This window comes from Hyperoodon ampullatus (genome assembly GCF_949752795.1).
Source record: "Hyperoodon ampullatus genome assembly, chromosome: 13".
In the NCBI taxonomy this organism is placed as follows: Eukaryota; Metazoa; Chordata; class Mammalia; order Artiodactyla; family Ziphiidae; genus Hyperoodon; species Hyperoodon ampullatus.
The window spans coordinates 62,520,561-62,538,768 of NC_136926.1; the positions used below are offsets into that span (position 1 = coordinate 62,520,561).

Here is an 18,208-nt window from a genome sequence, read left to right on the forward strand (position 1 = left end):
AATTCTCAGATAAGGCTTTGGGTTGTGGAGTATAAACAAGAGATGATTATGGACCTGCACGCAAAAGATTTCAGGACACCATGATCATCTGTGTATTTTTCCTATTTCTCTGGTCCTGTATTCTCAGCCTTATTTCTCTGTGCCTTTCAATGTTACTTCTCAGAGTTCCATCTTCAGTCCTCTTCTTAATCCAAATACTCTATTACCATTACACCCACGTTTCCTACACTACCCCATTCCTGAACTCTAGACCTGTACATCCCCTCCCCACCAACCCTTTAATTAGAGCTTTCCTTGAAGCCCCTCAGGCACTTCCTCTTCCAGTACTGTAAACAGCAGCTGCCCAAGCTATGAATTTGGAAGTCCTTGTACTATCTAACCTGCCCTACAACTGTATCAATCCTAATCTAAAAATCCTATTGATTCTACTAATTCTTCTTCAATACATATATATTTTTTATGATAAGAACAGGCTAATTTTATTTTATTTTTTTAAACATCTTTATTGGAGTATAATTGCTTTACAATGGTGTGTTAGTTTCTGCTCCATAACAAAGTGAAACAGCTATACACATACACACATTCCCATTATCTCTTCCCTCTTGCTTCTCCCTCACTCCCACCCTCCCTATCCCACCCTTCTAGGTGGTCACAAACCACGGAGCTGATCTCCCTGTGCTATGAAGCTGCTTCCCACTAGCTATCTATTTTACGTTTGGTAGTGTATATATGTCCATGCCACTCTCTCACTTTGTCACAGCTTACCCTTCCCCCTCCCCATATCCTCAAGCCCATTCCCTAGTAGGTCTGTGTCTTTATTCCTGTCTTACCCCTAGGTTCTTCATGACCTTTTTTTTTTTTTCTTAGATTCCATATATACGTGTTAGTATACAGTATTTGTTTTTCTCTTTCGGACTTACTTCACTCTGTATGACAGACTCTAGGTCCATCCACCTCACTACAAATATCTCAATTTCATTTCTTTTAATGGCTGGGTAATATTCCGTTGTATATATATGCCACTTCTTCTTTACCCATTCATCCAATTATGGACACTTAGGTTGCTTCCATGTCCTGGCTATTGTAACTAGAGCTGCAATGAACATTTTGGTACATTACTCTTTTTGAATTATGGGGTTTTCTCAGGGTATATGCCCAGTAGTGGGATTGCTGGGCCGTATGGTAGTTCTATTTTTAGTTTTTTAAGGAACCTCCATACTGTTCTCCATGGTGGCTGTATCAATTTACATTCCCACCAACAGTGCAAGAGGGTTCCCTTTTCTCCACACCCTCTCCAGCATTTATTGTTTCTAGATTTTTTGATGATGGCCATTCTGACCAGTGTGAGATGATATCTCATTGTAGTTTTTTTTTTTTTTTTTTTTTTTTGCGGTACGCGGGCCTCTCACCATTGTGGCTTCTCCCATTGCGGAGCACAGGCTCCGGACGCACAGGCTCAGCGGCCATGGCTCACGGGCCCAGCCGCTCTGCGGCATGTGGGATCTTCCCAGACCGGGGCACGAACCCATGTCCCCTGCATCGGCAGGCGGATTCTCAACCACTGCGCCACCAGGGAAGCCCTCATTGTAGTTTTGATTTGCATTTCTCTAATGATTAATGATGTTGAGCATTCTTTCATGTGTTTGTTGGCAATCTGTATATCTTCTTCAGAGAAATGTCTATTTAGGTCTTCTGCCCATTTTTGGATTGGGTTGTTTGTTTCTTGGATATTCAGCTGCATGAGCTGCCTGTAAATCTTGGAGATGAATCCTTTTTGTCAGTTGCTTCATTTGCAAATATTTTCTCCCATTCTGAGGGTTGTCTTTTCATCTTGTTATGGTTTCCCTTGCTCTGCAAAAGCTTTTAAGTTTCCTTAGGTCCCATTTGCTTATTTTTGTTTTTATTTCCATTTCTCTAGGAGGGGGGTCAAAAAGGATCTTGCTGTGATTTATGTCATGGAGTGTTCTGCCTATGTTTTCCTCTAAGAGTTTGATAGTGTCTGGCCTTACATTTAGGTCTTTAATCCATTTTGAGTTTATTTTTGTGTATGGTGTTAGGCAGTGTTCTAATTTCATACTTTTACATGTACCTGTCCAATTTTCCCAGCACCACTTATTGAAGAGGCTGTCTTTTCTCCACTGTATATTCTTGCCTCCTTTATCAAAGATAAGGTGAGCATACGTGCATGGGTTTACCTCTGGGCTTCCTATCCTGTTCCATTGATCTATATTTCTGTTTTTGTGCCAGTAACATATGCAAATCAATCAACGTGATACACCGTATTAACAAATTGAAGGAGAAAAACCATATGATCATCTCAATAGATGCAGAGAAAGCTTTCGACAAAATTCAATACCCATTTATGATAAAAACCCTGCAGAAAGTAGGCATAGAGGGAACTTTCCTCAGCATAATAAAGGCCATATATGACAAACCCACAGCCAACATCGTCCTCAATGGTGAAAAACTGAAACCATTTCCACTAAGATCAGGAACAAGACAAGGTTGCTCACTCTCACCACTATTATTCAACATAGTTTTGGAAGTTTTAGCCACAGCAATCAGAGAAGAAAAAGAAATAAAAGGAATCCAAATCGGAAAAAAAGTAGTAAAGCTGTCACTGTTTGCAGATGACATGATACTATACATAGAGAATCCTAAAGATGCTACCAGAAAACTACTAGAGCTAATCAATGAATTTGGTAAAGTAGCAGGATACAAAATTAATGCAAAGAAATCTCTGGCATTCCTATACACTAATGATGAAAAATCTGAAAGTGAAATTAAAAAACACTCCCATTTACCACTGCAACAAAAAGAATAAAATATCTAGGAATAAACCTACCTAAGGAGACAAAAGACCTGCATGCAGAAAATTATAAGACACTGATGAAAGAAATTAAAGATGATACAAATAGATGGAGAGATATACCATGTTCTTGGATTGGAAGAATCAACATTGTGAAAATGACTCTACTACCCAAAGCAATCTACAGATTCAATGCAATCCCTATCAAACTACCACTGGCATTTTTCACAGACCTAGAACAAAAAATTTCACAATTTGTATGGAAACACAGAAGACCCCGGATAGCCAAAGCAATCTTGAGAATGAAAAATGGAGCTGGAGGAATCAGGCTCCCCGACTTCAGACTATACTACAAAGCTACAGTAATCAAGACAGTATGGTACTGGCACAAAAACAAGATATATAGATCAATGGAACAGGATAGAAAGTTCAATATATTTTTAATTCATCCATTTATTTAACTACTCCTGCTATTTCAATAGCTCTTCAAACAAAGACTTTGGAAAAAGACATCCTGCTGGTAACATCCTCTCTGCCACTCCACATCACCATATCTTCCTATCAACCTGAGAACTCCCATTTGTCCCGTAGGGCTCAGTTCAAAGGTCACACTCCAGTCTCAGTCTGAATCAGGTGCCATTTGTGCATGTTTCCACAGCACCCTGGGCATTCCACCCCCACAGTCTTCATCACTGGATGCAATAATTATTTCGTCCCCCATTTGACAGTAAGCACTTTAAAGGCAGACTGCATCAAGTTTCTTTTCACCTTTGTTATTAGATGCCTGATACCTTAAAGGCATTCAATAGATACTCAAAGAAGGAAGGGAAGGAAAGAAGAAAGAAGAAAAGAGAGGAAGGAAAGACAAAGAACACAGAAGAAAGTGAAAGACACCTACTAGAGATGAAATAGTATATACAGTGTGGAAGCAACTAGGTTTAAAGACCCAAATTGAAGTCTCTCAAGTCTTAGAGGATCTTAAATCCCATCCAATGTTGGGGGTCAATGCCCAGTAGAGTTCAGCCCCTAGAAAAAAGAAACTGCAACAGGAGAGATATGCCTATGCCTAGACACACACACACACACACACACACACACTCACACAAATGATAGCTACAGAAGCTTAGAGAAAACTCAGAAGTTTTGGCCTAAGAAAGACCACAGACATCTTTGCTTGGGTACCAGGGAGAGAACAAATTAGGATATGTGAAGACTAGAATTGAGTCTCTCCAAAAGGGCAACCAAGACTGTGATAGCTACAAGTAAGTCATCTCCAAAGGCAAACAAAGGTGAACTCCCTAGCTCCAGGCTACTAACTTTCTATACAACGTATGAATCTTAACAATCTTAACAAATTCTTACACAGTTTTATGGGAGTAGAGATGACTGCTTAAAAGTGTTCAGCTGCTGACAATTTAAAACAAGGAAGAATACAGTCAGAGAAAGGCTGCGTTTACGAGGCTGTAGAAGGTTCCAGAATGAGCTTCAAGCCTTCAGGTGAGGCCATAGTGGGGTCAGAGATTCAAAAGGAAACACTCCTACAAAAAAATCACTTATATATTGACAAAACCACAAAAACAATGACCATCCCAGTGACCCGATTTCTGTATCAACAAGTGGTTTTACCATTAGGTTATAAAAGTGACCAATTCAAATTACAGTTAGATATGCTAAGAGAGACACTGCCATAGTGTTACCTGCTGATTCTGCATCACTTTTGCTAGCCTGTGAATATCATAATGCTTTGGCAGAGAAGGGATATACGTATCTCCTTTTTGAAAATTCTCATCTTCTAGCCATAATATATATACATTGAAGATCCTAAAAGAAAAAAACATAATTACATAAAATACAAAAAGATGTGCAGGCAAATGAAGTTTCTTACACCTCTAGGAGCACTGGCACTAAAAGATAAAAGTTCAGAAGCACATAACACAGAAAATATTTCCAACCACCACACTCCCAAGAAGGGCCAGCAAGGGAGAAAGGTCACAAATCATTTAAATACGATGCAATAATTGCTAAAACAAAAGGTGTGAAGAAAGGGCTCTGTGAACTCTATTACTAAAGAGGGTTAAATACAGTACACAGAAAAAAATAACTGGAGAAGGTGACTTTAACACAGACCAAGGATCTGAATTTTATGCTTTTCTTTCCTGGACAATCAGTCACAGTGAGGCTTGGTGCTTGGAAAAGTTTATATAACATTCAAATAAACACCTTTTCTGTCTTTCAGAGAAAACATTAAAAGCCATTTTAAACTTATGCATTGGAAGAACCTGCCAGCTTTAGGCTCAATGACAATCCCCTGCCTCAAGGAATCACAAATAGAACCCATAGCATGTATGCACCCTGTTCCCATGAAGAAGGAACAGAAGAAAGCTAAAAACAGGAAAAACAAATTCTCTATTTTCCAGTAAAAACTTTTTTAAAAATTTAATGATGCTTCCTTTGTTTTTATTTTGTTTTGTTTTTACAAGGAAGACAGTCCATTTAGCTCAGATCACTGGAATTTTAAGCAGTTGTTTGCAGCAACAGGTACCAGAGTAGTCTACAGCACACAAATTACAAAGTACCAGGTGGGGACCAGGAGGTGTGGCTGGGCTTTACTCAATAAAGTGGAAAAATACCACCTTTACCCTGGCAGCAGTCTATGTAGAAAGAGACTCTGGGACAGAGCTTTGAGGCTTTTAAACAGGAGAGGCTGGGACGGAGCTCTCTTCCAGCTTGACTCGCTTATACGTCTACCTCACAACATGCCAAAGGAGGGCAACAGGGAACATCAAAGGCTTTCTTAGCTGATCTAAATGTTCAGAGATAAAGCCTTCCCAATGGTTAAGCCCAGATAAAAATACATTTTCCTTCTCACAAGGAAGAGAAAGGGAGAAATCATTCTGGAGGCTGAGAGAAGTCCTAAGGCTTTGAGGTCAGTCAAGCCTGAAGCCTGAGTGCTGGATCGAAATACTGGGTTTCCTCACTGAGACATTTGTATTCACTTTGTATTCAGAGTTCATTATTAAGAGCCGTTTTTATTAAGTCTTATTTATAAGACTAATATTTCGTTTACATCAAGCTTACAAATGAAAGGTGAAAGAACAGTGTGAAGGGAACACACACTTACCTCAGAGTTCTTAACCTTTTAGGGGATGCAAATATTAAGCTTATTTTTAGAAGCAGTTTTGGAAGATTATGAATCCACCGCACCCCAGGTGGATCCCACAATCCCCTACAGGGCCTATGAATCTCACTTCAAGAACCCTGCCTGGGTCGTTTATTTCTTTTAGAGAACTATCGTAGCAGGCTTTACTAGTTGTTAACCTGCTATTATCACTTCTTTTGGTTTGTTTCTGTTATTAAATAAAGAAATAGAAGAGGTCACCAGCCCTCCAGTTTAAGAGCTTTCACTCAGACTCCAGGCACTTCACAGAGGTACATCCAAATTGCTGATTCACTCTCGTAAGAAACACAAAAGAGAAACATTACAAGATGCAAACCTATAGTCAAAACCACCTTCCACATTCAATCTAACAGGTTAAGAGAATAACATCTTGCAGCTGTAACACAAATCAAAGAGCCGGCACAAGTACCTGTGCTGCAAACAACATAAATGGCTAAACAGCCATGCCTCACCTCACGAGCTCCGTGTGCAGTTCTGGTGAAGTCAGGTAAGCAGGGGTGCCAGCCTGGGTCGCTGGCAGCCCTTCACTGCCCTCTGCTGGAACTCGGAGGGCCTTGCTCGCAGCGTGGTGGAAGTCAGCCACCTCAGTCAGGCGCCTCTTCATTTCTTTTAGCAAATTGATATGAGCAGGGCTTTGAAAAAACCTTCTTCCAATACAACCATCTACGGGTAGCCTTAAAAAATGCAAGCACAGATCACAACAGGATCAACACAAGATGCTCTTTCTATGTGACACAAAATAACAGTCTGTTAAGTCAGTTTATTAAATTAATACATACTATCTCTACCTCAATGGTTCTAATGAGGCTCCAACAAGATGGCACATATAAAAGCAGTTTTTAAAAGAACGAAATGCTATGCAAATTCAAGACACTGTCACCACTTAGAGGTACAGAAGAGATTAAAGACAGTCCCTTTTCTTAAAGGACTTGCAATCTGGTAGAAAACAGAAGTGATGAAGAATCAACATCCATATGTTTCAAAGGGGTGAGTTAAGGGAGTGCAGGTGAACTAGAAACAGAGCTGGAGCCAGACAGCGATGGTCAGTGACAGTGAGTAGCCACAGCCAGCCAGGGTCCCTTCACATCCAGTGGAAATGCTGGCCTCCCCCCAGGCACTGACTGGCCTTTGTCCACAGCTGCACTACCCATCACCAGTCCCCTCGAACAAGCTCCACCATGGCCACACAAGCAGCCTCAGCTTGGGACAGTCTCTCCCTTTGCAGCTCCAGAAGCTCTCTGCTTAACCTTGCAGGGTCCCAGGGTGTTGTCTTCACCAAACTGGGTATGGGGGGTGGTAAAGAGAGAGCGGCCACAAGATACCCTGAACTCAGAAAAGGTCTAGGCTGATAGACGTGAAACAGGAATGGAGGGAGGCTCCTAGCCAGAGAATGACTCTAACTCCCATGCCACAGTGTGAGAACACAGAGCTGCAGAGCAATGCAAAGGTGGGAACTGATTCACAGAAACTTACTACTACTCTGGGTACCATACCCATATTGAGGTCCTGGGCGGTGAAGATACAGGAGGAAGAACTTCTGCCAAATGAGTGGCAGAAGAGGATGGTCAGAAGGCGTGACGAGAGCCTGGTGGGCCCAACGATAAATCAGCAGCCTCTGGAGGGACGGGACGATGGGGAGTTTCAGCTGAGCCTGGGCTTTCTACAAAAGAGGCGGGCTTTGAGCAACCATGTAATGACCACAATTGCAAACAGTCACTTCCTAAGTGATTCAAATGAAATGCTGAACATGGTGTTTTCGATTCAATAAGAAAAAAGAAAAGTTATATAAACCTTACTTCTCCAACCCACTTAGTAGCAAAACATGTAGGGCAGCTTTTTTTCAAGAATTTCACACACCCCAGAATTGGACTTGGTCTTAAGCATCACCTAGTCTAATCTCATTTCCATGCCTTTCCATTCCTTCGCATGTAAAACACTATAGGGCAAGAATAATATAAAAGCCAAAGTAAATTTTATCAACCTCTTGAAAATAGAGACTTTTTTTTTTTTTTTGGCCACGCCGCATGACATGTGGGATCTCAGTTCCCCGACCAGGGGTCAGACCTGCGCCCCCTGCATTGGAAGTGCAGAATCTTAACCACTGAACCACCAGGGAAGTCCTGAAAATTTAGATTTTAAATGGACGTTCAAGAATGATAAATCCCTTGACAGTCTCTGAAATCCTAAAGCAAAGTCTACACTATAGGACCTGAAAATAGAAGGTCTTTAATTCTAAAGCCTCATTCCAGTCTTTCTCACACTTTAGTTAGCCTAAGGATCAGCTAGGGAGTTTTTCAAAATAAATTACTGGTCCCACTCCAGACTCAGAATCCCAGAGGTTGGGGTCCAGGAATCCCATTTTTAACAAGCTCTCTAGGGGATTCTGATGCTTTAAAACAAAGGCAATCCCCTTTATACATGCAATGAACACAGCCTCAAATTACTAGGTTGTGACTCTCAGTGTTAAAAGAACCTTGGGAAGGAGGTATACACTTCAACTACACCATGTTAAGCATTAGTTTGGTTATTGTGCTTTCTAAACATTCACAACAAAAGAAAACACGGAAGTCCAAAAGCTATAGGTGAACCCATCAGCATCAAAGTGTGAACCACCTTCTACCACTCAAATGCAGAACTGCTATTTGCACCTTCAGAGCTTGGTCAGGGGTAAATGCAGAGTTTATAACCAATTCCCCTTCAACAACTCTTCGGAGCTGGGAGTCTTCTTCAAAGATGGATTCCATGTTCAGGACTGTCCATGCAAACCAGACCTACAATAACACCAGGTAAAGATGAGGGGAATGAGCTACTAACTCAGGCAGACAAAATACATCCTCATATTCCACAAATACACATTACAGTTCCTAAAATTAACACATAGTTTTTATACCTATTTCTACTCCTATCACAGATATAAATTTACATGAAATAGGCCATTGAAAACTGTTAAATTACTTTAGAAAGGCTACTTTAGTAAAAGAAGATGTTTGTTTGTTCAACTTTAGTGGGCAGGTTCCGTATGCACGAGGGACAGGAAAGAGGGCCAGACGTGAGCTCTGCCCTTAAGAAGTTTGCATTCACCAGAGGAAACAAGACTAACATAAGTAACCAAAATGTAATGTGAGAAGTGTGAGTGCTGAATCAGGGATCAAGTGCTACGGGAAACCAGAGGAGGTAGGATGGGATCAGAGAAGGTAAATATACCAGAGAAGACTCTAGGCAGAGACTGGAGGGGAAGGCACGCCTGGTAAGAGAATCAGCTAGGAGATGTATGCAGATAACAGCAGGGAGTGTGTTTCAGCTGGATCACAAGAGGTATGAGGAAGAGCAGGAGGTAAGCGTGTGATACGAAGTTGAAGGATGTTACTACTGATTTAAGTGATAAAACAGAGACATAATGGGACACACAAAGTCTTGAGAGGTGGTGATAACGATGAAAATAATGCTGCGAATGAATGATAATGATGATAACTATAACAGCCAACACCTAGTGAACACTGTTCTAAGTGCTTTATATGTAGGTGCAATCATTATTCCCATTTGACTGTTGAGGAAACTGAGGACAAAGAGTTTAGCCAGCTGCCCAAGGCACAGCGCTAGCAAATTGCAGAAGCAAGGCTGAACCCCGGGTGGCCTGGCTCCAGTGTCCACTCTTAAACGCTCTGCCCTGAAGCTGCGCAGGCTCTGCAGTCGGGCAGCTGGAGTCTGATCATGAGCTGTCTGACCCTGAGCCAGCCACTTGACTCCATAAAACCTCAGTTAACACCCCTGTGAGACAGGACTAGCAACAGCACCACCTCAGCAGAGGGCTGCTGTGAGGATTAAGTGAAAAAGTATTCTTATGCATAGTAAGTGTTAACAGATGTTACTTATTTTAGACTATTAGTAATGTAGGTAAGGATGATGACAATATTAAAGTTCAGAAAGATAGCAAATGGTCCACAGTGGGTTTCCTACCTGAGTGGATGTCGCCAAGCCCTCCACAAAGGAAGGAGTGACATTGCCTGCCACGATCCAGCTCACCAAAGAAGAGAGCAGACTCCGGTCACAGTGGTAGCCCAAAGCATTCTACACCAGGGGAGCATGTGGAGCAGAGAGTGGAGGCTTTAAAAAACACAATCGATGAGCTTTTCAAGAATATCAGCAATTACCTTACTACGATGGAAGATTCTGGTAAGACACAGATTTCAATAATTAGTCCACCAGCAGTTACAATCCCAGGCTGCGCATTATAGCCAAATGTAATGAGCAGCGCTCCTCCTGGGGTGTCCTTCCTTTGGCTTTATGAGGATATGCACTTAGCAGACTATGGTTACTGGATAAGACACTGTTAAGGCAGAGCTTTAAAAAGGCAGTGGCGGGCTTCCCTGGTGGAGCAGTGGTTGAGAGTCCGCCTGCTGATGCAGGGGACACGGGTTCGTGCCCCGGTCCAGGAAAATCCCACATGCAAGGAGCGGCTAGGCCCGTGAGCCATGGCCGCTGAGCCTGCGCATCTGGAGCCTGTGCTCCGCAACGGGAGAGGCCACAACAGTGAGAGGCCCGCGTACCGCAAAAAAAAAAAAAAAATTTTAATAAATAAATAAAAAGGCAGTGGCCACAGAGCAGTACTGAGAAGGGTGCATGTGGGGGAACCTCCTTAGAAGACTACTATCTAGCTGATGACTGAAAGATAAATTCTCTAACAGGTTTACCTTATGTTGCTGGTAGAGCAATTTCTGCACACAGTCTTCCTGCATCAGCTGAAAAGCTGTTTTACACAAATGTTCCATGAGGAAGAGGATGGGTTGTTCTCGGTACCAAAGATGTTGGCTTATAAGAGCCTGAACCCAGAACTCCAATACAGCAACCGGGCCCACTTCATTGAGCTGAGTGCTTACAGAGATGTGGGCCTGCGGAGAAAGGGCTCAGGTGACGTGAAAGGTAATAACCAGCCTCCCATTTTTAAAACACTAATAAAATAATACCTACCTCCACTACAAAACCCAGATCTGTTGACCTTCTTGGTCAAAAGCACTGTGCCAAGTGCTTTGAAACGACCAACACATAGACATGTTAGCACAGGGGTGTTTGATTAGGAAGGTGGGCAAGGGTGTACTTAGGGGCTGACCGGGTCCTGACCTGGATCATGCTGTTGAGAAGCTTCACGTTGTCCCCATAGCTGGCTCCTGTCAGGTGCTGTGCCACCTTGTGGGTGACCTGCTGCGTGACACCCTGAGGGACACCGATGTCCAAGTGTAGGAAGAGGAGGAGGTGTGACAGAAACCTGCCGAGCACATAGGACAACGCACTTTACCTTCCAATCGGAAGTCAACAGAATTTCCAGTGGCTAATTACTTATGAGAAACAAAAAATACTGACGTGTCCCATTTTTAAACCAAAGCTCTATTTAGGCATTCTGATAAATCTTCAGGAATTTCAGAAGAATAAAGTTTTCCAGTTTGACGTGGGTTAAATCTACCCATGTAGTGAACAGACCTGACACATAAACCCATGCAAGTTAAAGAGCATTAGAGGGAAAACACCCAAAGCGCTGATCTATCCCCTCGCAACCCCCACTAACGAGAGTAGAGATGTCTACAGAATCACTCTGCAATCTTTCATGGGGTGTCAACTCCACACAAAGTGGCATATGGAACACTGTGGGGGGGGCAGGGGGCGGGCACGGATACCACCACATTTAAGTCACGGACGTGCCCTCGGTTCCCTGGGTGCACCAGGCTCCGTCCTCTCTCAGGGCCTTTGCCTCTGCTGGGTTTTCTGCCTGAAACACTTCCCCACATCTAACCTGGCAAATTCCTACTCATCCTTCCCATCTCATCTGCAATGTCCCTTCCTCAGAGACTTCCTGACCCCTCCCCGCCACCTAAAATACGTCTAACCCATTAACCTCCCTCATAGCACCATTGCTTTCCTTCGTGGCACTTAAAATTGGTAACTGCAGCCTGAGGACGTGACCACTTCCTATGTGTCTGAGGGCAATGCCCAACCCGCCTGGCTCCCCATCGTACAGACGGTGGCAGCACAGAGGTTACTGCTGAGTGAGGGTGCTTCCCATTTCACAGGAGATACAACACACGCCAAACTCCACTCCAGTAGAAAGGGAAAGCTATGACAGGAGAGGCGCAGTGAAGCCCTGTAAGAGTTCAGAGGACAGAGCTAGCGCAGGCATTAGGGGGCAAAGGGAGAGATACAGAGGAGGAAACATCTGAAATGGAGCCTAGAAAGATTTACCTTTACTCAAAATGTAACAACTCCGGGGCAGGGGTTGGGGGGATGGGAACAGGCCATTCAATCTAATTTTAAAATCTCTCAAAATCGCAAAAATCTAAAGACAATTTATTAAAACTGTTCCAGGCAGGCATCAAATTGCCTGTGTATCACTTAAGCCTTACGCTCATCCTGTATGAGAAATGGCATTATCTCATCATACAAATACAGAAACAGAGGCTCTGAAAAGTGAAGGAACTCACCTGTGTTCACACTAGGAGAGCGATGGAGTGAGGACACAACTCAAGCCTGACCACCCTGAAAGCCATGTGCCAACCAGAACACAAGTGGTCCCAGACTTGCTCAGGCCTAGAGTGCTAATTTTTCCAAAAAAGGTCCCTAGGCCCTAACCCATTCCTACTGAAGCAGACTCTCCAGGGGAGGAGCTGGGAACCCATATTTAATAGGCTCCCTCCCGTGATTCTCATCCCCAGGCAAGTCTGCGACACACTGTTTGAAATGACACACAATGGGAAAACCGCAATGTCCCCCTCATGCCTTTGGACGTGCTACCTGTCCCCTGACATACAGGCCTCCTCCACATCAGGCCTCACCTCCCCCTTCCTCGCTCTTCAAAAGGCTCCAGCCCGATGACCTCCTCCCAGCTCCCTGGACAGGTATTTTTCTTCCCACCTCTGTGCCTTCACTCAGCTCCTCCCCAGCCTGGTCCTCTCCAGAGCCTCCTCTCACCCCCTACAGATACTGAAAAAGCCCTGTCTTGCCATGTCCCCTCCACTGGCCCAACACCTACCTGCACTCCGAAGCTCAATTAGAAACACACCTCTTGGGACTTCGCTGGTGGTGCAGTGGCTAAAAATCCACCTACCAATGCAGGGGACACGGGTTCAAGCCCTGGGCCAGAAGATCCCACATGCCGTGGAGCAACTAAGCCCATGAGCCATAACTACTGAAGCCCACAAGCCACATCCACTGAAGCCCATGTGTCTAGAGCCTGTGCACCGCAATGAGAAGCCACCACAATGAGAAGCCCACACACTGCAACAAAGAGTTGCCCCCGCTCGCCACAACTAGAGAAAGCCCACACGCAGCAACGAAGACCCAACACAGCCAAATAAATAAATTCATTAAAAAAAAAGAAGAAACCCACAAAGTCATATTTGTGGGTCATCTCTTGCTTCTGTTCACTGAGCATCCTCTGTCTCCCTTCTGCTAACACATCCTCTCATTAGGGGAACTGTCCTTCCTCCACGCTACAGAGTTGTGGAAGAGAGGGTCTCTCAATACAGAATCCCTATACACCCTCCTCTCAGGACTGGTCAATCCCACTGGTCAAGGTGACAGGCTCAGGGAGAGCACATGAGTAAGTCACACCAATCGGAATCATTATAAGGAACAAGGATAAAGAAAAACATTTGCCTTTCCCATGGGAAACTAGCATGATGCCTGGTTCTCTCTGTAGCATGTACTTTCATTCCCCTGGAAAAAGTACAACTGCAAGAGAAGGCTTGAAAGAGAGAGAAGCAGGGCCAAGGGACCTGGGAGGGTAGATAAACAGAAAGGGAAACACTAACCCAGGGCCTCTCAGCTTTGCAACTACTGCCATGCTGGGACAGCTGATTCCTGGGAGAGGCTCTCCTGCGCACTGTGGGATGTTCAGTACTATCCCTGACCTCTGTGCATGAGATTTAAGCAGCAGCCCCCCTCAATCCCCTTACAACCCCCTCTCCCAACCACCTGCCCTACCTGCCCCACCCCACCAGGTTGTGACAACCAAAATGATCTCTAGACATTACCAAATGTCCCCTGAGGGTCAAAACCCCTCTAGTTGAGGACCACCACTTTAGAATGACCTGTTGTTATCAGGAGCCTTTTTCCCCAATCACATGAGCCAATACAGTCCCTTCCTGGTAAAACAAGTGTGCAATGAATTTTCATCATGTGTAATTAAGAATCTTGATTCGTATCCATCCTTAATTCCTTGCCTCCCCCAGCAGCTATTTCTTTTACCCTAATTCCATATACTTTTACCATATACAGTTGACCCTTGAACCCACAGGGTTAGTGGTACTGACCCCCCATGTAGTTGAAAATTCATGTATAACTTTTGACTCCCCCCAAAACTTTACTAATAGCCTGCTGTTGACCAGAAGCTTTACCAATAATATAAACTGTCGATTAACACATATTTCGTATGTTATATGTATGATATACTATATTCTTACCATAAAGTGAGCTAGAGAAAAGAAAATATTACGAAAATCATAAGGAAAATACATTTACAGTATCGTACTGTATCTATTGATACTGTAAGTTTACATCATCTGTTTACAAGACGAATCACCTGTCAGTACCTACATCAATATTGTCTTATATGTTATAAAACATGTAGATGCTATACATGCTAACACTACACATCAAAAATGAAAAGACAATGTGAAAAAGAAATTCATATCTATTTACTTATCTATTTACAGGTAGAACAAGTCCTGCATTGATAATGAAGAAGCAGCAATATGATTGCTTTATGGTAGCCTAGTATAATCAATACGATTGCTTCACAATCATCTAGCCTATATACTAATGAATGAATCGTTATAAAAATTTTGTGGCATAGAGTATGATAGTCATATTCATAATACAGTATTAGAAACACTGTGACATTTTTTTAAAAACCACTTATCTGTGATGACAGCCTGATATAGTTTCTCGATTATGAGAGAGGCATACTGTGCAGTAGTATAATTCTTTGAAAGCAAAGTTATAAAACAGTAAGGAAAACACAGTATTAATTTTATATTAAATATCTCTCACCTTATGCCTATGTAAGGATAGGCTATCCACTTCAATACCAGTCTGGCACAGCATGTGCTACATGATGAATACTTAGGTGATGATGATGATGATGACACAAAAGCATCTCATACAGTCCTTGCCATACGATTGTCAGATTTTCACACAAAGACACACATATACACAACAGGTAAGTTTATCAACTGTACAGCATGATGATCATTTATTATGCATTAAGTGGAAGTGGATCATCATAAAGGTCTTCATCCTCATTAGCGTCACGCTGAGTAGGCTGAGGGGGAAGAGGAGAGGTTGGTCTCGCTGTCTCAGGGTGGCAGGGCCGGAAGAGGTGGAAGGGAAGGAGAGGGATGCACACCTAGTGTAACTTTATAGAAGTACATCGAAATTGCTGACTTCTTTGCTTTTTCATTTCTCCAAAAATGTTTCTATACAGTATCAATTCTTCCCCCGTTTGCTTTAGTTTCAGTGCTCGTATCATAGAAGGGTCCATGTCATAAAAGAAATCAAAATCAGTCTTGAATAATCAGAGCCTTCTGGCAGACTGTCTCTAATGTTAATGTTTTCTGGCACTGCTTCTTCTACGTCTTTTTCCTCATCATCTGGCACCGGTTCAGAAGCACTCCCGTCAATCAAGTCATCTTCTGTTAACTCCTCTGGTGTGGTGACTATTAGTTCTTGAATTTCTCTAAGATCCAAATCTTGAAACCCTTCCCCAACTCCCAGCCCCAACTTCTTGGCCATATCTACCATCCCTTTCATGATTTCCTTGATTGGCTTTGTCATAAATCATGAACTCATGCACATCTGGACACAGTTTTCCCCAGCAGGAATTTGTTGTGGGCTTGATGGCTTTCATGGTTCTCTATAACAACAATGGCATCTTCAATGGTATATTCCTTCCAGACTTTCAGGATGTTCTATCAGGGTTCTATTCCATAGTGTTGACAATCCTTTCCATAGAGTACCATGTACAATGAGCCTTAAAGGTCCTTATGACCCCCTGACCTAGAAACTGAATTAGAGACGTTGTCTGTGGGGGCAAAGGGACTGCTATGACACCTGCAGTGTTGAACTCGTGGGGTCTGTGTGGCCAGGGGTACTGTCCGATTCCAAAAGAACTTTAAAAGGCAGTCCTGTACTGGCAAGGCACTTCTTGACTTCAAGGACAAACCATTGATGGAAACAATAAAAAAAAAAAAGGGTTCTCGCTGTCCAGGCCTTGTACAACCAAGAGACTGGCAGCTAGTGTTTATCTTTTCCCTTCAAGGCTGGGGGGTTAACAGCTTTACAGATAAGGGCAGTCCTAATCGTAAACCCGACTACATTTACACTAAACAGTATAGTTAGCCTATCCCCTCCTGCCTTCAATCCTGGTGCTTGCTTCTCTTCCTTGCTAATACATGTCCTTTGTGGCATTTTTTTTTCCCCCAGAATAGGGCACTTTCATCTGCGTTAAAAACCTGTTCCGGGGCTTCCCTGGTGGCGCAGTGGTTGGGGGTCTGCCTGCCGATGCGGGGGACGCGGGTTCGTGCCCCAGTCTGGGAGGATCCTGCATGCCACAGAGCAGCTGGGCCCATGGGCCATGGCCGCTGGGCCTGCGCGTCCGGAGCCTGTCCTCTGCGGCGGGGTGGGGGTGGGGGGCCACAGCAGTGAGAGGCCCGCACGTACCGCAAAAAAAAAACCTGTTCCGGCAGATATCCTTTCTCCTCGATGATTTTTGTAATGGCATCTGGGAACTCGTCTGCTGCCTCTTGGTCGACAGAAGCTGCTTCTCCTGTTATCTTGACATTTTTTAAGCCAAATTTCTTTCTAAAATTATCAAACCATCCTGTGCTGGCATTGAATTCCTCAGCTTTAGATCTTTCACCTTCCTTTTGCTTTATCATATAATGACTTTGATTTTTCTCTAATCATATTAGGGTCTATAGGTATGCCTTTCTTATAGCCATGCTGCACTCACACAAAAGCTACGTTTTCAATATGAGATAAAAAAGGTATTTCACAAAAAGTACAACATTTCAGAGCCTGCTGGTGTAGCTGCAGTGACAGCTTCATGAATTTCCTTTTCTTTTTTTTACAATGCTTCCTACTCTGGATTCATTTATCTTGAAATGACAGGAAGTGCAGCTGCAAACTTCAATCTATGGTACATATCATGCAATTCAACTTGTTCTTGTAATGTCATGACTTTTCTCTGCTTCTTGGGAGCACTTCCAGAATCATTAGAGGCACTTCATATGGGTCCCATGGTGTTATTTAAGGCACTAAACACAATGAAAATGAGGCGAGAACCGCAAGAGGTCACTTTTTACTGTGATGCACAATTTACTGGAGAAACAAACTGCTCAGTCGGAGAAGATTAGCGTCACAAAGCGTGTTAGGCGGATACTCAACACTTGAGCTCACCTTCATAGCAACAGGAGGTGGCTACAAAATTATTACAGTAGTACAGTATGCAGTTGTAATTTAATACTGCACCTTTACGTCTGTTTATATTTCTCTCAACCATGAATGGCATCATGTATGGTCTGTGTTTGTGTGTGAAAGTTTTGATAAATTTTAACTTTTTATAATAGATTTGTGTACACTTTATGGTAGTAGATGATAGAATAGACTAGTATCTACATTTATTTTATACATTCATGACATACTTTTTTCTTAATTTTTTTCAATATTTATAGGCTACATTAGTTCATCTGTGAGTTTTTTTCAAATTGTCACAAATCTCCAAAAAAAATTTCCGGTGTATTTATTAAAATATATCCTCGTATAAGTGGACCTGCACAGTTCAAACCCGTGTGGTTCAAGGGTCAACTGTAATGCAAATGCAATCTATACACCCTAGCATGGCCTTGCCAATATTTTGCTTCATAACTTTGTGATTACCTCAGAAGTCTTATTTTCTCCACAAGATTATCAGTGTCTCATGTGCTGAGCACCTCCCTGTGTATCTTCTCTGTTTATAATACTGCCCCATGCACACTGCAACTAAAAGCAACGTGTTTCGCTACTGCTACAACAGCAAAGCCATTTGCTGCTCAAGGTCAGAAGCACTATTCCCAGTTTCATGGAAACCACCACCCTTCTCAATACTAAAAAGCTATAAGCAATCCAAAATTAAACAACAAAGGGAAGTATCTTTCATGACAATAAAACTAGAATCATTATTAGAGTCACTGTTC

The 18,208-nt window shown here is 42.9% G+C and overlaps 1 protein-coding gene across 2 annotated transcripts in view; it reads right to left on the bottom strand.

The window, feature by feature from the left end:
* The window catches only part of EPG5 (ectopic P-granules 5 autophagy tethering factor), a gene marked incomplete at both ends in the record, with an annotated part of 121,738 nt that overhangs the window by 56,626 nt on the left and 46,904 nt on the right, over nucleotides 1–18,208 (bottom strand). For both annotated transcript variants that reach the window (XM_079717931.1, XM_079717930.1), the window contains 7 exons: nucleotides 4,507–4,630; nucleotides 6,440–6,661; nucleotides 7,481–7,647; nucleotides 8,636–8,758; nucleotides 9,945–10,055; nucleotides 10,679–10,876; nucleotides 11,106–11,250. In XM_079717931.1, coding sequence (XP_079574057.1) covers nucleotides 4,507–4,630; nucleotides 6,440–6,661; nucleotides 7,481–7,647; nucleotides 8,636–8,758; nucleotides 9,945–10,055; nucleotides 10,679–10,876; nucleotides 11,106–11,250 — 1,090 coding nt within the window. The remainder of the gene's footprint in view (nucleotides 1–4,506; nucleotides 4,631–6,439; nucleotides 6,662–7,480; nucleotides 7,648–8,635; nucleotides 8,759–9,944; nucleotides 10,056–10,678; nucleotides 10,877–11,105; nucleotides 11,251–18,208) is intronic.